The sequence below is a fragment of the Erythrolamprus reginae genome, chromosome 2, assembly GCF_031021105.1.
Source record: "Erythrolamprus reginae isolate rEryReg1 chromosome 2, rEryReg1.hap1, whole genome shotgun sequence".
In the NCBI taxonomy this organism is placed as follows: Eukaryota; Metazoa; Chordata; class Lepidosauria; order Squamata; family Dipsadidae; genus Erythrolamprus; species Erythrolamprus reginae.
Window position 1 is genome coordinate 80,797,913 of NC_091951.1, and position 25,331 is coordinate 80,823,243.

At 38.3% G+C, this 25,331-nt stretch overlaps 1 protein-coding gene across 1 annotated transcript in view; it reads left to right on the top strand.

Moving 5' to 3' along the window:
- Window positions 1-25,331, top strand: part of ERC2 (ELKS/RAB6-interacting/CAST family member 2) — a 384,099-nt gene that overhangs the window by 310,766 nt on the left and 48,002 nt on the right. Inside the window, exon 11 of the mRNA XM_070735759.1 lies at window positions 14,401-14,536. Coding sequence (XP_070591860.1) covers window positions 14,401-14,536 — 136 coding nt within the window. The remainder of the gene's footprint in view (window positions 1-14,400; window positions 14,537-25,331) is intronic.

A 25,331-nucleotide genomic window follows, 5' to 3' on the forward strand; every position in this document is an offset into this window, starting at 1 on the left:
AGTACTGACACCAGGCTACTTATAGAATTTGAGATAATTATTTTTTTAAAAAATCAGCTCAGAAAAATTTTCTGGAATCATTTTTACATTTGGCGTTAATCCTCAGAGAACTATGGGAAATATGCTTCTGCCTAAATTTTTATGTTTGTGTCAATGTATTTTATTATTTATGGAAAACATTATGAAAGGATTATCCAAATTTTAGGTCTTTCCTTCTTTGCTTAAAGAACAAGAATGTAAGGGAACATTCTATACTATGTCAAATACTATGATGTGGATGAGGACTGATAAAAGAAAACTCCATTCCTAGGCTTATGATAATGTGTGTCCCAGATGCTGATATTGTGCAGTAGAAAAAAAATGTTTCAGCCATTAGGATTATGGGAGATTTTTTAAAATTCCTTTTAATTAAAACTGATAAATAATCACTTTAGAGTAAGCTGTTACCAGAATATTCAATTTGCCTTTTATTATTATGCTGTCACTACTGATAAGCCAAAGAGATACTGGCCTCAAGTTAAAAGTTTTCCTTGTGTGTCCAATCACACTTGGCCAATAAAGAATTCTATTCTATTCTATTCTATTCTATTCTATTCTGTTCTGTTCTGTTATTCTATTCTATTCAGAATACATTGCTTATTTCTGACCAAATGAAAAACTTTTAAACCAAGCACTATGTTACAAATGCACTAGTGGTGTGCAGCAAATAATTTAGCAACCGGTTCTCTAATGCAGGGGTCCCCAACCACCGGGCCGCGGACCAGTATCGGGCCGCGGGGCATGTTGCACCGGTCCGTGGAGTAGGCAGCTGCTGGCCCTCATGCCGCCACCCCCTCCCTCCAGCGCTTCGCCTCCCGCTGGGCAAGAGGCCTCGGGAGGCAGGTTCTGTCGGCCACAGGACGATGGATGGGACAGAAGGGCGGGAAGGACCGAGAGGCTCAAGCCTCTTTTGGCTTCTGCCGCAGGGCGCTTTTGCGTTTTTGGCTGGGGGGAGGCAGGAGGGCCAGCCTGAGGCCCTCTCTCCAGCGCTTAGCTCCCACTGGGCAAGAGGGCTTGGGAGGCAGGTTCTGCCGGCCACAGGACGATGGCGGGAAAGAGGGGCGGGGAGGACCAGCACCCCATGCTTAATCCCGCCCCCAACCACGCCCTTTCCTCCCCCACTGGGCCATAGAAAAATTGTCTTGCTGAAACTGGTCCCTGGTGGAAAAAACGTTGGGGACCACTGCTCTAATGACCAGCACTATGCCAGCCAAATGGGGCACAGAGGTTAATTAGAAAATATGGGTTTTGCTTTGTGACATCCAGATCCATTGAATAAGGAGTGTGGACTGCAGAGAAAATACACTTGTTTGATTATGAAGAAATATCCCTGAAATCAGATGTACACTAAATGTAGGCTGACTTTTAGCTACACACATCCCTAGAAAACAACAAATTTTGAAGCTCCAGGTAAAAAGGATTCATTTTAAGATGAGTAACCACAGTTTGCATGTTGAAGAGGGTGCAGAATAGCCTTTCATGGTTTTGGCATGGACCTCAATTCCTGGAATTCCCCAGGCAGTATGAAGTTTGCCCTTCTAAAACTTGCCAAGACTGAAAAATGTTATACAGTTAGGGTTTTTTCTATTCCTCTTTTATTGGTTCCTACTTATGAGCAATCATAATGCAAAATACCCATTTCAAACTCATGCCACAGTAATGATCATGCAAAATCTTCATTTCAAACTCACCTTACAGTAATGATCATGGAAAAACAACCAACTATTTTCCTGCACCAGCCTGGAAGTCAAAACTGTGTGTATGTGTGTGTGTGGGGAAAACACTGCCCCTCACCTGGCAGGCCTCCTGCACCACCCTGGAAGCCAAAATGGGATGGAGGGGCACACAATCAGTAGTGGTTTGCTACCTATATGGTAGTGGCCGCCAGTTTGCGCAATTTGCACATGACCACTCCAGTGGCATTCCCATCTCTGTTGTTCAATTTTTCATATTTTTTGCTTCACCCACGTGCAGAAGCAAAATCTCGCGAGGGAAATATTTCAGTCCCCTCATGAGATTTCAGAGCGTTTTTGCATGCACGGAAACAAAAACATGCTGGGGACATGCACAATATTTTGGTGATTTTTTTTTTTGCTTCCATGCATGCACAGAAGCAAAATATCACTGAAATCTTGTGTGCGCATGTGTCCTCTTGGGAGATTTCAGTGCATTTTTGTACATTCCCTACATGGCATCGGACCACAATACCTTTGGGACTGCCTTCTGCCACACGAATCCCAGCGACCGGTTAGGTCCCACAGAGTTGGCCTTCTCCAGGTCCCATCGACTAAGCAATGTCGTCTGGCAGGACCAAGGGGAAGAGTCTTCTCTGTGGTGGCCCCGACCCTCTGGAATCAACTCCCCCTGAAGATTAGAACTGCCCCCATCCTCCTTGTCTTTCGCATGCTCCTGAAAACCCACGTATGTCGCCAGGCTTGGGGAAGTTGATATGTCCCTTAACTAATATGAGTTATGTATGGTTTTGTTTGGGTTGTGTGATGAACTTTTTTATGATAAGGGTTTTTATCTGTTTTAAATATTGGATTTGTATATTGTGTATTGTGTTGTGAGCCACCCCAAGTCTTCGGAGAGGGGCGGCATACAAATCTAATATATTATTATTATTATTATTATTATTATTATTATTATTATTATTGCTTCCTGTGCATGTGCAGAAGCAAAAACACACAGCACACTGGTAGCAGTGGTAATGGCAATCCGCCCCTGCACACCATGCCTCCCCTTGTCCCATTTTGGACCTGGAAGGTCTCCTGCATTAACCTGGAAACCAAAACAGGGCATGTAGGGGATTCCTGGGAGGGGAGGGGAGGGGGAGGGTGGAGCCAGCCAGAGGTGAGATTAGCTGGTTTTCCAAACTGGTAAAATAATTAACAACTGGTTCGCCCAAACCAATGTAAACCGGTTGCAGTCCATCTCTGAACTGCACTCTATTTTTATTTTATCAGAATGTCTTTGGCATCTTCTGAGTGGATCACAACAATAATGGAAATAAAAAGTGTGCTCTGTATCATGAAGTTATTATTTTCAATTAAAGTTTTGATATATATTATTATGATCAGTCTGAAATAATCCTCCCCTCCCCCCTCCTCCTCTGATTTACTGCTAAATTTTTACTGCTATAGATATATGTCCTCACAAGTGTGCAGAAAGAGGAAGAGAGAAATGAATATGCATTATCTGCTCATGTATTTAAAGTTAAAGCAGGGGTCCCCAACCTTTTAAGCCTCAGGGACCACCAATGTCATAATTTTATATCCCGCGGACCACCAAATTCATAATTTTAAATCTCATGGATCCTAATTCATAATTTTAAGTCCCACAGACAATTAATATGAATTTTTAAAAATATAACTACATTTGTAAAATAATGATCAGAGAACTTCTATTTTATTAATATGAAATGCACCTATTTAACAAAATTATAAATGCTTATTTAATTACGACAAAATTGTAAATGCTTATTTAATCATAACAAAATCTGTAAATGTTGTTTAATTGTAACAAAGTTATTAAAGGGGCATATATAAGTGCACCAGTGTGTCTTCCGTCCCCTGTCCAATTGTCTCTCCTTATCTCATTTATCTTTTCTTCCTTTCATATATGTTCTCCTATACTTTTATATCTTTTCTTCTATCATTTTCTTTATTTATATTACTACATATCTATTCTCTTCAATGTGTATTATGTATTGGACAAAATAAAAAAAATAAAAAAATAACAAAATAATTGAAGCTTATTTGATGGTGGCTTGTTGATGTTGCTTAAATATTGTTGTCAGTCCTATATTCCAGAGCTGTAACTGTAGTCCCCTCCCCTCCCATCCCGTCCCGTCCTATCCCCTCCTGTCACCTTCCCTCCCCTCCCTTCCTTTCCCTTCCCTTCCTTTCCTTTTTTTTCTTCCTGGACACAGATTGGTGACCTGTGTATTAAAGCACATAATTAAAAGAAAATAGAAGAGCTTTTGTGTACATGTAAAAACTTATCTCCGCCAGAAGTCTAATTTTACTATTTTCGTGTAACAAAATTATATTAGAAATATGTTCTTAAAATCCAGCCATTTTTTCTTCTGCAGTGGAATTGATTATATAATTTGGTTTACTAGGGAATGTGTTAAGTTTTCTCAGCTTGAATAATCATTAATGTCTGTACTTTTTTTTAAAGGAAGTGTTTATCATTTTAAGTGTTTTCTAGGTTTTTAAATTATTTTTCTTAATTTTAATGAATCAGTATTTTTCATAACAATATTTTATTTATTTCTAAGATTTATAGGCCACCCATTTTACCTCACGGTACTTTCTATACAGGCTGAGATGTAAAATATAATAAATATAAAAGCAATAGTTATAGTTAGAATTCCCATCTAGGCCAATACTACAAATAAAGATATAATTGACCACACACCAAATAGCTTTCCTATCACCCTCTGGTGGTTTTCTGCCTGTTTTATTTTGAAAAGTAAAACTTAGTGAGATGTTTGAGCCAAGAACATGTTAAATCCAACTTTGGAACAAGGATCTGCTTTCATAGGATTGAGTTTTGTGGTCCTGGCACTAAGAGTGCTATATCAGAATATCTACAGTAAACAAAACTAGGATATTTAAAGAAAAGTAGTTGCATATGGAAAGCTTATAACCATCACATTGAGCAAATCTGCACTGCTGGGTTGCTGCATTGCCTGCAACCATTTTAGGATAGTGGAATAAGGGATGACACTGGCCTCCCATCTCATCTCAGGTGTGTTTTCTTGCTCCATTTTCAAAGTGCTGTTTTGTTATTTATATGCCATTATTAAAATCATTGTTGACTCTTCGCAACATGGATGGATTTTCTCCATGATGAATTACCCCTAACTTGGTTATTCAGGTTTCCCAAAGGTAGACTCGTTGCACTTTCTATCCATTTTGCTGTGGGTCATCTTCTTCTCTTTCCTTCTGACTTTCCTAGCATTAGAACCTTCTCCAAACATAATGTGATAATTATCCAGAGATAATATGGGAATGTGATAACACATAATGTTTCTGGCATAGGATAATTTGATCCTGGTCATTTGTGCCAAAAATAAGTTCTGGGTAGATTTGTCTGATAATCCATCCTTTCCACTTGACTACTTCAAATCTGTTTAGAGCCATGTGACTGAAAACACATACAAGCATTTGTAGTATAGACAGGCAGACAGGCAAGATATTTCAGTTTACTTAATGGTTGCTAAGATCTTTGATGTCTACTACAGCTAACACTTAACCAGTCACCTGCTGCAATCCAGCAGTTGCATAAAAACAACAGAATTAACAGAGTTGGAAGGGACCTTGGAGGTCTTCTAGTCTACTGCTCAAGCAGGAAGCTCTCTACTATTTTGCAGCAGCAGCCAAAAAAGCCAACTCAATCCTAAGCTGCATCAACAGAGGAATACGCTCCAAGACCAGGGAAGTACTAATACCACTCTACTATGCCCTGGTCAGACCCCACCTGGAGTACTGCATCCAATTTTGGTCACCTCACTACAAAAAAGACATCGAAACTCTGGAGAAGGTGCAAAAAAGAGCAACCAAAATGATTAGGGGACTCGAAACCAAGACTTACGAAGAGAGATTGAGAGAACTGGGCATGGACAGCCTAGAAAAAAGAAGGTCTAGAGGGGACATGATAGCAGTTTACAGATACTTGAGGGGTTGCCACGGTGAGGAGGGGGTCTCTTTATTCCCCAGGGCACCAGAGGGCCGGACGAGGAACAATGGTTGGAAGCTGACCAAGGAGAGATTCAACCTGGAAATAAGGAAGAACTTCCTGACGGTCAGAGCGATCAACCAATGGAACTGCCTGCCAGGGGAGGTGGTGAACTCCCCAACTCTGGACACCTTCAAGAGGAGATTGGACTTCCATTTGGCTGGGGTGCTGTAGGGTTTCCTGCTCAGGCAGGGGGTTGGACTCGATGACCTAACGGTCCCTTTCAACTCTATTAATAAAATAAAAATAAAAATAAAAAGAATTAAAAAATTTCAGGCAAATGATTGTCCAATCTCATCTTTAAAATTTCCAGTATTGGAGCAGCCACAGCTTCTGGAGCAAGTCGTTCCCGTCACTGATTGTTCTAACAGTCAGTAAATTTCTCCTTCATTTTAGTTTTTAAAAAGTTTTTTATTTACATATAAACAATAGACAATAAAAACAGACAATTAATCTACAACAAAACAATGCACAATATAAACAAGCAATTGAAGACAAGCATGTAATATACATCCCCTCCCCTCCTGTGGCTGACTTTTATATTCTTAGCGGTATAGTAACCTTTGGTTTTATCTATGGGATATACTTTATAGTTTGTGATACTAGATTTTAAATTATTACTCTATAACTTATAAAATATATTATATTAAGAAAGACAAAAAAAGAATTATATTTAATTCTTTGACTGGTTTTGCTTTAACGCAGCACTACTGATAATTGTTTTTTATGTTATTTTTTTATTCAACCATGCGTAAAAGTCTTTCCAAATCTGGTAATATTTTGAGTTTTCTTGCTCTTTTAGTTCCAATGTTAGTTTGTCTGCTTCTGCGCGGTCCAAGTTTTTTTAAATTAAATTCCGTTCATTCGGTATTACTTCGTTTTAGGTTGCTTTTCTCCATTAGTTTCCATCCATTGTTTCTTGTCCTGCCTTAAGGTGCTTTAAAGAATAGATTGACCCTCCCTACTTTGTGGCAGCCCCCTTGTGGCAGCCCCTTGAACACTACTATCAGGTCACTTCTGGTCTTTCTCTTCATGTATAATATTTATATTAGAGTTATAATATTTGTCTAGTTTATACAAGAGTACTGGTTGTAAATCCCACAGGATTGTTTTTTCATTACTTGTTTTCTTTCCCTGAGTATCTATTTACCCTTTTTAAATAATGCCAGCAGTGCAGTGTTTCATTACTACTCCATCACTTGTGATAAAAGGTTTCTGTCCCTTTTACTTGAAGATACTGTACTCCCCCCTCAATTCTTAACTTAAAAGATCTCAGAGGATTTTTCTTTTTTTGTTTCAAGTGGCTGGAGAACCACGAAATGTTTCAGCTCAAGGGTGAAAAAGCAATACAAATTAAAATATTTACTAATTTACTAATTTATTAATTTATTAATTTACTAATTTACTTACTTACTTATAATAATAACTGAAAGATTCCAGAAATGCTTTGTTATTGCCTGCTTCCTCAGGGTGAGAAAAAGTGACTGGCTCACCATGACCCAGCTGGCTTTCCTATCTAAGGGAGGACTAGAATTCACAGGGTTTCTTTATTATAGTCTGGTGCCTTAACCATTGCTCCTAACTGCCTCTTTTATTTTTACTGGTAGTCTTTGACTGCCTGTAAATAATAATCCATTTATTTAGCAATTGTTCAAATTATAGTGGTAGTTTAAAAAATTGACTTAAAATTGGCCTTCACAATTATGACTATTGAGTCATTCCCACTGTCACATGATTTACATCTGGGCACATAGCAGCCAGCATGTATTAATGACAACTGCCCCGGCATTCAAATATTATTATTATTATTATTATTATTATTATTATTATTATTATTATTATTATTATATACAACACAGCAAACGAGATCACTATGCTGGATTTCATATTTCATCACCAATCGGGCACTTCCCAAGCACCTAGGACTGCGTGATGTAGCGGCGAATTATGTTTGCCGATCCCAGTAAAGCAGCCTTTTGCAATTGACAGATGGAGATTTTGTCAATTCCGATGGTTTTCAAATGTTCGCTGAGATCCTTTGGCACTGTGCCCAGCGTGCCGAGTACCACTGGGACCACTTTCACTGGCTTATGCCAGAGTCGTTACAGCTCGATTTTTAGATCTTCGTATTTCACTAATTTCTCTAGCTGCTTCTCCTCAATTCTGCTTTCCCCTGGGATTGCGATGTCAATGATCCATACTTTCTTTTTCTCCACAATCAGAATGTCTGGTGTGTTATGCTTCAGAATTTGGTCAGTCTGAAGTCTGAAGTCCCACAGTAGTTGTGCTTGCTCATTTTCGACCACTTTTTCGAGCTTATGATCCCACCAGTTCTTTGCCACTGGGAAATGGTAGTTCCAGCACAAGTTCCAGTGGATCATCTGTGCCACAGCATCATGTCTATGCTTGTAGTCAGTCTGTGCGATCTTTTTGCAGCAGCTGAGTATGTGATTGATTGTTTCATCTGTTTCTTTACAGAGTCTGCACTTTGGATCATCTGTGATTTTTCGATTCTGGCTTTGACAGCATTTGTTCTAATGGCCTGTTCTTGTGCCGCCAGTATTAGCCCTTCTGTCTCCTTTTTGAGTGTTCCACTTGTAAGCCATGACCAGGTCTTTTCTTTATCCACTTTGCCTTCAATCTTCTCCAAGAACTGGCCATGCAATGCTTTGTTCCGCCAACTGTCCATACGACATTGAGTTACAGTTTTTCTGTACTGGTCCTTAGTTTGCTTCACCTTGAGAAGCTTCCTATTGTTGACCTCCATCAACGCTGACTCTTTGCTCTCCTTCACATAGTCAGCTAATGCATGCTTCTCTTCTTCCACTGTCTTCTTCACTTGCAAAAGTCCTCTGCCGGCTCTTTTTCTTGGTAAATACAGCCTGTCAACATCACTGCGGGGGTGTAGTGCATGATGGATCGTTATTATTATTATTATTATTATTATTATTATTATTATTATTATTATTATTATTATTATTATTATTATTATTATTATTAGCTTCCCAGAGTCATTAATCATATTTTGTGATCTTCCCACCACCTTCCAATGAACAAAGTCAATGGGGGAACCTGGATTTGCCTAAAGCCTGCATAATTCACTTAACAGCTGCAGTGATTCACTGAACAACTGTAGCATAAAAGGTCACAAAATCAGGCATCATTGCCTTGCTTAGCAATGGAAATTCTGCTCCTAATGGTGATTGTAATTGGAATTACCTACAGTATTGGTAGTTTAGATTATAAATTGAAACTACCTATCTATAAAATTATGTATGTATGTACCTAGGTAGCATATGTCTTACCCATAGAAAGGAGAACTATGTATATCTCCACAGGAAGTCCCAGTCACAGAAAGAAAAGCAATTGTTCTGTTAATTTTCTAGGACAAAAATTCGGGAGAGAAATGTCCAGTGGGAGGACATTGCAATTTGGACTAAATAATTTACAAGCTGCTGCCAATATATTCAAAATCCAGACATGTTCCTACCTCTGTTCTATGAAAAGCATTAGTTTGCCCCCAAAATTAGTTATTAATTAAATTTAATTAATATTAGTATGGGGGTAGGGTGTCTTGCAGATCAGTGTGAATATACATAAAATGCAATAGCAAAGACACCGAACATTGTTCCCACCTCATTATTTTATAACAGTGTATCACTTGTACTTTTAATGTAAAAAGTAAAAGTTTAACAAAGAGCTATTAACTTCATAGGGAGCAACAAGAGGTTTGCAAGTATTGTTGCTTGCTTTTCAAATTGCTCTTAAGAATTTCAAGTATTGGATGCTGGCTTTTATTTCTGCTGGGCCTATTGGAGTTATTTCCTCTTAAAAGCCGACAATAATCTGTGCATTTTTCATGTTAGTTCTTCTATGCAATTTACAGTGCTATAAAATGAAATAAAGAAAGTGACCCAGATGGCTGATTAAAGGTTTTAGTTTTGTTGCTGGATGAGTAACAAGTAGTCTTAGTATTTTTGCTATTATTTATGACAGAAAACCAGACCCTCTAAGCAGATAAGGATCCTACTCCCACTAAGTGACTTTGTTTCTGGAGAGTTAAACATGATGAGTCTCTTAATTGTAACCCTGGTCTTTTGAAGACTTTGTTCTGTAAGATGTTAGAGCAGCCCAATAAACTGCAACAGTGAGCCAAATAAGATAGTAACCTGCCCTTCGCAAACATGGGTTTAAGTTTTCACATAAAATTTAGAGTCCTGAACAATTGCTTATATGCAGGTGGTAAACTTAAGATAATGCAGTAATAGGATTGCAGAGTTTCTAGAGCTGTTTGTCAACTCAAGAAACTTATTGTCTCTGCAAAACTGTGGTTCAGTTTTGTGTATAATTAATTGCTTCTGGGTCCTTTATCCATCCCAACTTGTTGGCAGAAAGAGAGAAAACAATTCATATATTTCTTTGCACACCCCAAATGTGTGCACACCCCCTCTTTATAATCATATTTCAGTTTTAGTTATAATCATCAATATCAATTTAATTTATTGTTTATTATTTATATGTAGTTTTGTTTGCGGCTTGTACTAAATTAATTGATATAGAAATATAATAACTATAACTGGACAAAAATATCAAAATTGTAATTTTCTGTACATAGGATGAAAAATTAACAATAAAACCCAAAATGGAATGGAATAGAATAGAAGAGTTGGAAGGGACCTTAGAGGTCTTCTAGTCCAACCCCTTGTTCAGACAAATGGTTGTCCAATCCCTTCTTAAAAACTTCCAGTGTTAGAGCATTCACAACTTCTGGAGGCAAGTTGTTCCACTGATTAATTGTTCTAACTGCCAGGAAATTTCTTCTTAGTTCTAGGTTAGTTGGGGGAAAGATCAAAGTTCTAGGTTAGTTGGGGGAAAGATCAAAAGCAACATGAGAAAATATTATTTTACTGAAAGAGTAGTAGATCCTTGGAACAAACTTTCAGCAGACGTGGTTGGAAAATCCACAGAAACTGAATTTAAACATGCCTGGGATAAACATATATCCATTGTAAGATAAAATACAGGAAATAGTATAAGGGCAGACTAGATGGACCATGAGGTCTTTTTCTGCCGTCAGTCTTCTATGTTTCTAGGTTGCTTCTCTCCTTGATTTGTCTCCATCCATTGCTTCCTATGCTGCCCTCAGGTGCTATGGAGACTAACTGGACTCCCTATTTTTTGTGGCAAACCCAGAGTATCCTTTATCTTGATATATGAAATCGTTAGTGGGATTTATTTTTCTTTTTTCTCTTTGTTTATTGTATACTGCTCAGATTCCTAGTGATTCAGAAAGTATACAAAAACTGAAAGCTAAATAAATAAATAAACAAATGACTTGCTGGTTTAGAAATTAAACTTAGAACACATGAATCCATAGCTTAAATTTAGCTCAGCATACACAAATGTGACCATGATGTTTGGCTGGCTTTATTTTCACTGTGTTCATATGTTCCAAATAATTTTCCACTTGGGGAATATAACAAATTCATTCATTATTTGTACCCACACCATATATCCACCAGAACTAGATTGGGGAAGATTGAATAGAATGCCTTCATATTCAAGTAGAAATCCATTCCTGTCCTTGATAGTCCTCAATATGAGCTTCCTGCAGCTTTCGAAATCTGTTCTGGGGATTTCAGAAATCACTTTCCTTCATTCCCTAATGTGAAGTAACTTTGAGTCATAGATTGAATGTGTCTTGCTCCAGTACTACTGCACATAGCATTGTCAAACAAAATTACATGTCAGATCCGTGTTGCACTTTGAGAGCAATGAACTTGGCTCCTCTTCTGTTGTTTCAAAGCACTTTCTTGCATTGAAGCATTCAATTTGTGAAAGATCAAAGGTGGAGTCAAATAAAGACAAAATGGTATTCATTAGCTAAGGGATATAAATAAGTTTTAAAATGGTAAGAGGGAAAGAGGAAAACTTAAGTAGACAGAATATATAAACACAGAATTGATAAGCTAACAAACAAAGAAATATTTGGGATTTCAAAATTAACTTCTTTCCCAAGTGTTATATTGGAATACATTAAATAACTTGCTTAAATTGCATTTATTTCAGTAATCTTATGTCAGGATATATTGTTAGTAGGGAAGGGGAAGACATTTGTTAAAATGTAGTACAATGTAATTGTTCAACCACTGGGTACATCAACCACTTCCATCAAATTGTTCTTTTAAGGTGCAGAGTAGAGGAAGGGCCACTTGGGTCTCCTATTTTCTATCTTCATTCTTCTGTTGTTATGTTACAAAGAAGAGTTAGGGCTAGAATAAGCAGAATACACTCCCTTAGGAACTACCTGTGTTCATTATCCACATGCTCTGGAAAGCTCTGTGCTCCTTGATGAGAAACAATGATATTTTTTCTTCTTTTGTTTGCAAATATGTCTCTCCCTTTTTAAATAGGGAGCTGGCTCTACATTATATGCCATGATGGGGTTCTTCAACACCAGTGCACTCTATAAACTGGTGTATTTTTACAGTTATTCAATATTATAATAAAATTAATAAAATAATTTACTAAATAGAGTATCCGCAAGTTATCTCTCTGTTTAGGGTAAAATAAATTGGTAAAATAATTGTCCATGTTGGGGTGCACCATTGGATGACCTAAAAAACCAGGTTGGAGTCAGATTGTCCTGGGGGAAAATCTATCTATGTGATTACTCTGACTTGATGGCACATACCATATTTTTTGGAGTATAAGACACACCAGGGTGTAAGATGCACCATCAGTCTGGGCGGAGGAAAACAGGGGGAAAAAAATCTACCTACCAGGTATTATTGGTTAGCATCCTTAGTCTGTTCAGCTTCAGCACATTATTTTATCCCCTAATTAGGGCTGAAAAAAACCTTTTTCAGAAGGCGTAGGAATGAAAACAAGCCTGCAAAGACTAAGGCTGGAAAAAAAATTCAGTGGGAATAGAAAGCCGGGAAGATTGTTAGCACTTTGTTAGGTCTGGAAATAAAAGCTTTGAAAAAACTACATTCAGAGTATAAAATGCACCCAAATTTTCAGCCTCTTTTAGGAAGGAAAAGGGTGTGTCTTATACTCTGAAAAATATGGTAATCAGTCACACTATCCAATCGTTTGATGGAAGCATATTATAAGCTGAGACGAATAGATTTTCTGCATAATCTAAATTATACGTTTTTAAGAGAAGAGTTCAGTGGAAATTCCGTTTAGAGTAATTTAGAGAACAATGTCACAAAATGGTTTAAAAACACTTTAAAAAAATTATAACTCAATTGAACAGCTTTAAAAACTTCAGTTATAGCTGCAGTAAAAGGAGGAGATTATTATTATGCAAATTATACAAAATGTTTTTGGATCTCTTTTCCATTTTCTATATTTTTCCAGTGGATATAGAAAACATTACATTCTTTTCTACATTATAACTATATGAATCATGTTTCATCATATCAATTACAAAACTGGTTGTAGATTGGAAAATGGTAGTTTCTTTCCTTTGCTAAGTAGATTTAATAATATTTATTTTCCAGGATTGTTCTTGGGGGGTGTGGGTTTTATTTTATTTTTTAGCCTACACCATTGGGGAGCTTTCTCTGGAAAGTAGCATTTGTTTTTCTACTACCAATATAATTTATACTATTATTTTGAAATAAATATTTAAGGACATAGCATTTTATTTACTAAATACATGTATTCACAAGGAAATAAAATATTTAAAAATAAAACCTTCAATAATGCCTCCACCTGACCAAATCCTTTAAAAACTTTGCGTGATCATATGGACATTAGAAAATATCCTTTCCTTTTGCCAAAAAAGATTAGTGTGCAAATCTCTTTTGGAATTTGCACATGACTATTATTATATAGATAAAAAGAAAGAAATTCCTCAAAATCGTGAGAGAGTCAAATAAATTAATATCTAAGAACTCAAGCAGATAACAGTTATGTTCTCACATTTCTTCTGCAGCCTTTCATAGTAATTAGTCAGTCATAAAATAATGCTAAATAATTGCTTATCATCGTTGGGAAGCTTTAATTGGTCATATGTGGGCTTTTCTGGATGCACAGACATGATTTTTAAGTTGTGATGGACTAATTTTGTTTCTGAAATTAAAGTATTTTTGAATCAATTTAGGTTGGAACTGATTTTTAGAATAAACTCTTGGCATGGAAAACAATTTCTGAATGGATGCTTTAATTTACCCAGAGACTTTAAAAGGGGAAGCCAAGCCTTCTGAGAACACCAGGTGTACAACCTAGCCATTTCAGTCCAGACAGACAATCAAGTGGTAGAGTTGTAAAACTGAGAACCCTTAATTTGCAGGAGTAACGAAATGTTATGATCCCTGTTTTAAATTTTGGCCTTGAAAATAGAGATGGGGAACTTGGAGTTTTCACATGTAAAATTAAGCCAGTCTAAACTGCGACATATTTCTGTCTTAAAGATTGCTTCATGCATGTCTAATCAATATTTCCCATGAAGTACCCTGGCTTTTCACAGACTTCCTAGTTTAGAATGTGTGATGAACAGCTCTGCCTGATGATAAGCTTTATTATATCGTCATTTATACATTTGCTCTCTTATATTGTTAATAGGCCCATTAGAATTAACGTGCATATGCATACTATTCTTAGACACATGAAGGATCAAAACAAGAAGGTGGCCAACCTGAAGCACAATCAACAAATAGAAAAGAAGAAGAATGCCCAGTTGCTAGAAGAAGTTCGGAGGAGGGAAGACAATATGACGGACAATGCTCAGCATTTGCAGGTAAGTTGCTTTTTTTTATAAACAATTTACCATTAAATATTTTACAGTTTGTCTACACATGACTGGGTTGTCAATCCAAATAACATATATACTTCATAGCTAGTGATTAATAAGGTACCGATTTTTCTTGACTGGCAAATATTTACTTACATATGGTAGATTCCATATATAAATCTTTTGATATCTTTTGTCTTTATTTATTTAAGAATAAGTTTTGTATCCTTGGATTTATCATAGATCTCACCTAAGAAATTGGTCTGGGCTATAAAAATCTGCATCCTACTGAATGGTAGCATAGATGCCAAATTGTTGTTCATTTAGACAATTTATATATTTGCCTATTTTCCCAAAGTGAGTTTAGGAGATGTATAGGTGCTTATTACTTCCCTAAAATACTTTAATTTATAAAAAGAAGCATCCGTTATCCAAAAAAACTTATAATATATTCTAAGAGATTAGTTCCTATAACTTTAACATTAGTCAAAAAGAAAGTTTTTGCAACCAGTCCAGGATTCAAGAAAGCTACTGGTAGTTGATCTTGCAGACCATTAGATGGCAGCAAAAATATATATATTTAGTCCCTTTTTACTGCCATCTAGTGGTTTTTCACACATATTTTCTGACATATGGAAAAAAAGTAAAGGGCTACCAAAATTTTTATTACCACACTGTAGGCATGGTTTATGCAGGATGCTTTGCATTTTCTTTCAACATCTTTTAGTGCAAATTGAGTGCTCTAGGGTGGAGCTCCATTTTTGCTACCCCACTGCATTCCCCCCCCCCCCCAATCTGGGCAGTAGCCCACCACTTTCATTCTGTGGAAGGGAAACATGGTTCAAAAGAAAGTAAAAGAAGCTCCTAGTGCAGATAGATCTTGCTCTGAAAGGTCAGTGAGAGTAGTCGATGGATCATTGACTTTTGGTGAGATAGGGACTTGTCTATCCTGAGCATGTGAAGACAGATTCCAGCAGACTGAGCAGATGAAACCTACTATAATAGATTAAAGGTCATGAGGGCGGTTTCTGCAAGTGATGTGGTATGCTTAAGAGCATGGAAATTCATTAAAGATGTCCTGGTCAACCACCAGGAGAAGGGAAACTCTGACTGCAAACCTCCACTGCCTTGTGGCTACATCCATCATTGGAAAAGGCTTCAGGAGTAAACTTTGGGGCAAAATCCAGAGCTGGAGTCTCTGAAGCAGTTCATGACTTTGTACAGCCACGTTCTGACAACTCCTGAGACGTAGCTGGAACCAATCGTATTGGCCTTTGCCATTCCATTGGATTATTTCAGAGATGTGGAGAGGGGGGATCTGCTGCTTAGATGACAGTCTATCCTCTATACCAGTGATGGTGAACTTATGGCACGGGGGCCACAGGTGGCACATGGAGCCATATCTGCTGGCACACAAGCTGTTGCCCTAGCTCAGCGCCAATGTGCATATGTGTTCTGGCCAGATGATTTTTGGCTTGCAAAGAGGCTCTAAGAGGGCATTTTTGGCTCCAGGGAAGACTTTGGACCCAGGGAGGACAAAACACAAACCTACTGGGCCCACCAGAAATTGGGAAACAGGCCATTTCTGACCTCCAGAGGGCCACCAGGGGGTGGGGAAGCTGTTTTCGCCCTCTCCAGGCATTGAATTATGGGTCACACACGTGTGACAGTATGTGTGTATGCTCTTTCGGCACCCAAGGAAAAAAAGGTTTGCCATCACTGCTCTATACTAACCTACCCGGTTTTCATGCTCTGCAGGTTCCAGAGCATGATACCATGGTCTTTCAAGACCGAAGGATGCCAATGTGTGTGTGTGTGTGAATTAGTCTGAATCCATGGATAAAAAAGTGGGCTTCACAAGCTAGAAGAAAAGGCAGAAGTCAATAATAGCAGTGGGTTTACAAACATGAGTAGAAAGGTCTCAATTTAAAAGCAAGTTCTAAAACATCATGAACTTGGTTTCTGTGGTTGACTGAGAATATTAGGTAAGTTGATGTATCTGTGATATTCAAATCTTAGATCAGAGGATTTGGTGCAGAGGTGGGATTCAGCAGGTTCCAACCAGTTCTGGAGCAGAAATTTTGAGTAGTTCGGAAACTGGTAAATACCACCTTTATTTGGCTCCACCCCCATCTATTCTCTGCCTCCTGAGTCCCAGCTGATTGGGTGGAAATGGGAATTTTGCTGTAACCGTCCCTTGGAGTGGGAAAGAATAGAGATTTTTACAATATCTTTTCCCTGGAGTGGGATATAAATGGAATGAAACAAAATTAGAAGCCCGACTACTGACATACCTAGAATCACTACTAGTGGCATACCTAGAACCATGTTTTACATCTTTGGGGGAAAAAATCCGAGGGCACGCGTGACAGAATTTTTTGCTTGTGCAGAAGCAAAATATTACTGACATCTGTCTCTCATGCTTGTCCCCTCACGAGATCTTGCTTCCTGTGCATGCGCAGAAGCAAAATCTCACTGGGACATATGTGCACCCACGCCAGTGATGCAGAGCTGCATGGGCAGCTCCATTTTCGCTGCCAGTGTGCAGTGTGGCACATACCGGGTGGCAAACCGATACTGACTCTAACCACTGCACCACTGTGCCTCTTGCCCAAATTAGATGTCATCATCAGTGCTAGGCAATGTTAGCTTGTGTCTGTAATGAAAATATCTGCAAGAAACCACCATGCTCAGAGAACACCAAGGACCCCTCACCCAGACATCCCAAAACCATCTAAAAGTTAGCTTATGTGAACATCTAAGAAAGTGGACTTTAGATAACCTCAATAATCATTATAGTTTGGGGAATGTTAAGATCAGCATTTTGAAATATGCTTATTGGCTTTTATGCTTTACAAATGACATAACATTGGAATTATGTACAAAGTTTTGGCGCCCTACCATATGAGGATGAGTGGCTTAGTGTATCAGCATTAGTCTTCATATATCTTAAGGGGGCCATCACATAACCAATCTTGGTAGTCTGATTTAGAGAACAATGGATAATTAGGGCATTTAGTCTAGTTCTCCAGATGGCATGTAAATCAGATTTTTGCAAACAATACTCTGGTCATTGCTGCCAAATCTGGCTCAGCCATCAGTAAGGAATCCAGGATCATTTCCAAATTGTACACCTGGCCAAAGGAGGAGTACAAATCTGTTGTATGCTATTATCCAGATCAACTTCTTCTCTATCCATTGCTGCAGTATTTTTCCAAGATTAAGTTTCACTTCCTCTTTTCCACTCAGCTCAGAATCAATTCCAGGCACTTATTTAAGAGTTTCTTAACCTTTCCAAGAATGGTGGTAAAAAACAAGAAGGGAGAGCTATTTGTCATCAGCAAATTAATGACACTGAAATCTCCATCTCTAGACAGATATTGGCAGATGCATTTAAAACAGAATAGGTTTGGGATTCTTGCTTGCCTTAGAAAAAGTGTCAGGATGGCTCCACTCAGAATTTAAGAAAATAAAACTCAGAGTCCATTTTGAACTTCAAAATTGAATTTTACTCAAATAAAAATGGATGCAACAGAATCAAAGCAAAGTCTGAAGAAAAAGGCGTGATACTTGCCCATCTCAAAGAATCCCCCTTGCCCCCCTTTGGGAAATAGCCAATCCCCATTGTTCCATATTTGTCAGGTGGTCGCATCTTCACCCTCATGACATACAGCTTCTAACGGACTTTCGTTTCACCTCTTCTCAAAGAAATTCGAAACTCATCCTGGCCTTCGCCAGAGAAACGAAAGTTATCAGGGCCCTCCAGAAGCTTCCCCTCCCAAATCCCCCATACCCTACCACCTCCCCCCATTACTTATGGCAGCTGAAGCATGATAGAAAGCTGAAACATAGCGAGGCTGACACAAAGGCCACTTGAAGAAGAGAAGTTCTACTATGAACACCTTGTGAAACAGATTACATCAGAAATAGTGTAGAAGTGTACTTTCTAAAGTCAGCCCAGATGTTGGAAGATGTGATAAATAGTAACAGCTGCCAATTAGAAATTAGGATTTGTAGTCTCATTATCCAGTAACTTAGCAGAACAAATGAAGGCCATTCCAAAGCAGAATTATGAAAAGATTGGGATAAATCTATATAATTGATTTGTTCCAAGTTACTAGTTCTTCACTTTTGGCCTGGAGGCTTTTATCAGCCATAATTGGAAAAGATCCAGAGAACAGGTGGTGGGTTGCAAACTTCTGGCTAATTTGTCCGTATTCATTGGTTGAATTAGGTCATGTGCATCTTTCCCAACTGGATGTGTTGGTATTAGATTGATTATAATTGCAAACTGATTACAGCATGCCTTCAACATCAGCACAAGACTCACCAGATATATATATATATATATATATATATATATATATATATATATATATATATATATCGTAGATTTTCACGGGTATATGTATGTAGATTGTTCTGAGTTTGGGTTTTGCCCAGTGTAATATTTTGAGTGTCTATGCGACGTTTCGGTGAAATCACATTCACCATCATCAGGCTGAAGTTTTAAGCTTCGTGTTGCTGTAAATATGAATATTTACAGCAACACGAAGCTTAAAACTTCCGCCTGATGATGGTGAATGTGATTTCACCGAAACGTCGCATAGACACTCAAAATATTACACGGGGCAAAACCCAAACTCAGAACAATCTACATACATACATACATACATACATACATATATATATATATATATATGTCACATGTCTTTTTGCTGAATTTGAAAATTAAGGGAGACTAGGATAGATCTATTTCGGCCTTATTTTGGCCTCATCAGCTAGCCATACCCACTGGGACTTGAACCTGCAACCTTTGCCTTGTAAGGCAGAGAATTATCCTCTAGGCTACAGTATCCAATCCCTTCAGCTCTGCACCAGGGAAGGGTTACATATTTTTGTGTCGAATCACCCTGGTGTATTGAAGGAACATCACAGCTCCTTATTTGCCTCTCGGCCCAACCCAGGGCCATTTCCAAGGCAGTTAATTATTATTTTTTAATTGATAGCCGACAATTCTATCTGTATGTGTCACATGTCTTTTTGCTGAATTTGAAAATTAAGGGAGACTAGGATAGATCTATTTCGGCCTTATTTTGGCCTTATCAGCTAGCCATACCCATATATATATAAATAAGAACAGCACTGATGATCAGCATTGTGCAGATGCTGTGACTATGACACTTTCTGTCCCTATTATTGCTGAGTTATACTTAAGGTAATCATATGCAGAACGAGATATTTCTTTTGCCTACCTGCAAATCTAATCATTTATCATTGAGTACGCTGCTACAATTAAAGTATGATTATGTACTTCAACGAGTTTTAACATTGGTAGGCAACCAATGCTAGTCTGCATTGTGATACAAGTGGAAATCTCAGAGCAGATGAGAATCTTATCCCTGTTGGCTGAGCTACTCATCTTTCCTGTTTTTCTAGTTGATTCCTGGTAACTCAGTTGAGGAATAGCTGAAATCTGATGGAATTGGTCTTTTGCCATAGCTGATGGTTTCTATGGGTCTACTTTAGTAAGTCTGCTTTTTAATTGAAGTAGTAAACCATCGGGTCTTTTTTATATCAGTCTCCTTCTGATACATTTACTGTAACGTTTATGATATTCCGTGCAATATTAATGTATTATGATGTTGAACTTTGAATTTGATCTTACAGACCACACAGAAGTACTCAGTATGTTTGGCTGAGTTGCAGTTTTCTTTATTTAAATCCCATACACCTTTTCCGTCTTCAGCAAATTTTCTTTTTTCTTTTTGAAAATTCAACATCATATTGCATCCAAATGGACAGCGATTGCCATTTTTGTCAAGTTCCATTTTAATGCTTCCCTCTCTCTCTCCAGGGTAATACATTAATGAAATAACATATGAAGAAATGTAACAGCCAATATTTTATGCCAATAAAATATCCTTAGAATTCTCTCCAATTCATTGTCTAAAAACTAAAGTTATATGTTTAAATATTTCCATTTTTTTTCTTTCATAAAATCCTTGGAGATGGTATATTTTCTTCTTTTCTAGTGGTCAGAATGAAATGTAATCAACTTGACAAACTAAAGTATATTTTGGTATGCTTTCATTTTCAAATCAAAAGATCCCTGGAGATAATATGGTTATTTCTTTTCTAGTAGTTAAAATGACCTCTGAGCCACACATATGAAACAAAACAAAAGAGAAACAATTTTTTTAAAAATGACAGATCAGCAAACAATATCATGGATCTGTGTACCATTGAGATTATTTGCTTTCTGATTACTGCTTCCTTGACTTTTAACTACAATTGAGCCCAGAATTATGCTCATAAGGTGTGCTGGTTGTTAAATGGGCCACACATGTGATCACTTAATGACCACAATCCCTACAGATTGCGGGGTGGGGAAGTTGTGAGAAAGTTAGCTTATGTGAAGATCTAAGAAGGTGGACTTTAGATAACCTCAATAAACATTACAGTTTGGGGAATGTTAAGATCAGCATTTTGCAAGCCCAAACCTGTACTGAGCATCTCCACAAATCAGGGATGGGTTCTTCTTTTCTTCACTGCTGGCTCGCTTCTTGAGGTGCCACACGGGTGCCTGCGTACATGCACAGTGCTAAAAACCCAACTTTTGTGCATGCACAGAAGCAAAAAACAAGATGGGGAGAGAACTGGTTCAGGGGTGTGGCAGGCCTGGGTCACTGCCAGTTCTAGTGACCCAGGGCTGCCAAGTTACTACTAGTTCTGTAGAACTTGTCTGAACCTGCAGGAACCCACCTCTGCTGTAAATCATACATGGCCTCCCCTGTTCCTCCTTTGAGGCATGCTCCATTTCCCATTCTGCTGGATCACATCATGATCACATTTTGGCCCAAGGGTTATATTATTTTGGGGATAAAGAAGCAACTGGTTGATTCAAATGGTGTGTGCCAAGCATCTACATTTTGTTCATATGACAGCCGAAATTCTGAAATTCTGTAGCAGCCATGACTTTTGGTACAAGTCCTATCTTTCAACATCATTATCATTTTGAATGGTCACTGAACAAATGGTAATATGTTTGGGACTACCTATATCAGTGATGATGAACCTTTTTTTGCTCAGGTGTCAAAAGGGTGCTTGTCCATGAGATAGCGAGATAGTGAATACGTGCATGCCCATATCCATAATGCAATGCCCTCCCCCCCACATGTGTACACAACCCCCCTGCACTGATCCCCCCCATGTATGTGTGTAGGCCTCATTAAAGCTTCTGGACTTTGGCCATTTTTCTCCCTCCCTAGGCTTCAGGAAAGCCTCTAGAGCCTGTGGATGGTGAACAACAGACCCAAAGGGCCTGCTAGAAGTTAATAAATGAACTTCCAGCAAGCCCGCTGGGCCATTTTTCACTCTCCCCAGGCTTCAGGAGGCTTTCCTGATGCCTGGGCAGCTTTCCTGAAGCCTAAGGAGAGCAAAGACCCAGGTATACATCTCCATCCCATGTCCAGTCAATGAAGCAGTGGAAGTGATGTGTCGGTGCCTGGAGGATGTTGGGGCCTGGATGGGTGTCAACAAACTCAAACTCAACCCAGACAAGACGGAGTGGCTGTGGGTCTTGCCTCCCAAGGACAATTCCATCTGTCTGTCCATTACCGTGGGGGGGAACTATTGACCCCTCAGAGAGGGTCCGCAACTTGGGTGTCCTCCTCGATCCACAGCGGACATTGGAACATCATCTTTCGGCTGTGGCGAGGGGGGCATTTGCCCAGGTTCGCCTGGTGCACCAGTTGCGGCCTTATTTGAACAGGGAGTCACTGCTCACAGTCACTCATGCCCTCATCACCTCGAGGTTTGATTACTGCAATGCTCTCTACATGGGGCTACCTTTGAAAAGTGTTCGGAAGCTTCAGATCGTGCAGAATGCGGACACGAGAGCCATCGTGGGGCTTCCTAGATTCGCCCACGTTTCTACAACATTCCGCGGCCTGCACTGGCTGCCGATCAGTTTCCGGTCACAATTCAAAGTGTTGGTAATGACCTTTAAAGCCCTACATGGCATTGGGCTACAATATATCCGGAACCGCCTTCTACCGCACGAATCCCAGCGGCCGATAAGGTCCCACAGAGTTGGCCTTCTCCGGGTCCCGTTGACCAAACAATGTAATTTGGCGGGCCCCAGGGGAAGAGCCTTCTCTGTGGTGGCCCCAGCCCTCTGGAATCAACTCCCCCCAGAGATTAGAACGGCCCCCACCCTCCTTGTCTTTCCCAAATTACTCAAGACCCACCTTTGTCGCCAGGCATGGGGGAGTTAAGATATTCCTTCCCCTAGGCCATTACAAGTTATGCATGGTATGTTTGTGTGTATGTTTGGTTTTTTATAATAAGGGTTTTTAGTTGTTTTATTAAATTGGATTGTTACATGTTGTTTTACCATTGTTGTTAGCTGCCCTGAGTCTGCGGAGAGGGGCAGCATACAAATGCAATAAATAAATAATAAAGAACAGTTCATCAGCCCTTCCGGAAGATCATTTCCGAACTTCTGATAAACCCATTGGGTCTGTTATTTTGCCATCCACAGGTTCTGGAGGCTTTCCTGAAGCCTAGGGAGGGTGAAAACAGCCTCCTCGGTTGGGGGGGGGAGCAAAATTGCCTCCAGAAGACCAAACATCAACTGGCCACCCTGCACATGTGCACTGGACATAGGGCATTGCCTTGCATGCCCTCAGATATGGCTCTGGGTGTCAACTGTGGCACCTATGCCATAGGTTCACCATCATGAACCTGTATGGATAAATTTTTCTAAGACAGGAATAATTACTAACACAAACCTCAAAAATCCGTGACTTTCAGTAAAACATATAGTGCAATGTTTCTCATCTTTGACATCTTTCAAATGGGTGGATTTCCACTCAGAGAATTTAAGAGGAGTTGAAGTCTACTCATCTTCAATTTGTCAAGGTTGAGAAGCACTGGTATTGTATATTAGTAATTCCACACACTTCAGTGAGATTTCTATTTCTTACGCATAGATGCTTTTTTTTGTTAGCCTTGTCCATGTGGTTTCATGTTTAGCATATCTTTTTATCTTTTCTTCATAATAAAGAACTGTATATATAAATTAGCTTTAATGTATTCATTTCCTTTGTCAGTCTGTCTTAAAGCTCTGATTAAGTTTGCGTTAGAAAAGCAAACTTGTGCCATTCATGATTTATTTCAACAGATTTAAAAATATTAGCATAATTACAAAGCACAGACAATCAGAAGTTGAACTTAGCTCATTTAAAGATAGCTAAACATGATAACTTACATATATGTGAATATCATAGCCGAATGAGAATTTGATTTTTACCATAGATGACTATTGAAGCATTTTCTTTTCTTGGTCAGTAAAGATTCCATTAAATTGTGAATATATTCCATATGCATAAAATCCCTGCCAATGTAGTATTACTATAGTGGGAAAGACATCTTTCACTGATTTTAGTGGACGAGGAGAATTAACAAATGGCCTAAAGATGCAGAATTTGATTGATATGACTGAAGGCAAGTGCCAGATTTGAGGTTTTATACCATTTGATTGAAAATAGCACTTGTTGGAGGTTAATGCCGTTCTGGAGAATTAAACTGACTCCATTAAACAAATCTCATTTAATGCTCACTTCATATTATTTTCTTCAAGTATAAAATAAAATTTTACTTTCATAAATCGTGTTTCCTTTTATGGGACTTATTCCAGGTAAGCTATTTATCTTCATTTCTCTGGAGAAAGCTCCACTGAACTCAGATCAGTTGAGGAGATAGGATTGCATGGTCAAGGAATCCATTGCACTGCTGAGTTCTGGAGCTGAGTTTTTTCTTGGATTTTCCTCTGGAAGTAATAAATAAATAAATAAATAAATAATAAACAATGGAAAAACTCCACTTACACATGGATATCTATGAAGATGTTCATATAAAACATACATTTTGGGGTTTTAATCTCTTCCAGTTCGTGTTACAACTACTTAGAATATTGAACTTTTGAGCCAAATCCTCTTAGGCGACAAGATAATTTGACATGGGCAGTGTTCAGAAGAGTGACGATGAAATAGATTGTTGCAAGCAAGGAGCTACTTACAGGATCAGAGCTAGAAACATGATCTCTTGGACCATGGACAGCTCCAGAAGCAATATCTCAATTACATAAAATTCAGTTGTCCTTGAATCTAGAGGAAGACATTGAAAATGGTTCTGAGTCCACTCCCTTGCTGCAGCGTTTTTGAAATACACTTTAGTGATGTTTAGCACAAAGAAAATTCTAGAGAAGGTTGCTTTCTAATGCTTTATATCTGGGAGATTTTATATGAGAATCAAGCATATATAGAACTTGTAAAAATCTTAATGTTATGCATTTTAAAGCTTTTACCATTAAAAATAATAAATTAATTTTATTAAGTAGCCTAACTTTCTTACTGATATAGTTTTGGTTTTTACCAGAGATTTTCCACATGTCTTTTAAAAAAAATCTGATTATATGTTCCAAGAATTATAGATCTTAGGAAAAGTAAAACAAAAATGCCAAGAAGTTATCCTATGATTGCCTTTCTCTTTTTTGCTATTTATGTTCTCACCTGTAGGAGTTTTGAAGATAATTATGTTCAACATACATTAAAAATAGAATTTATTTTTTGTTTTTGTTTGTGGTTAACCACATTTTTCCAATCCAGAAGTAATCATCACAAGTTTACACTACACTATAATGGCAAAAAAAGTTTGCCATTATTTGCTATAGAAGCCACGTCTCAGTTTGACATCATCAGATTAAAAATAAATCTCTGCAGCCTAATGTAAAAAG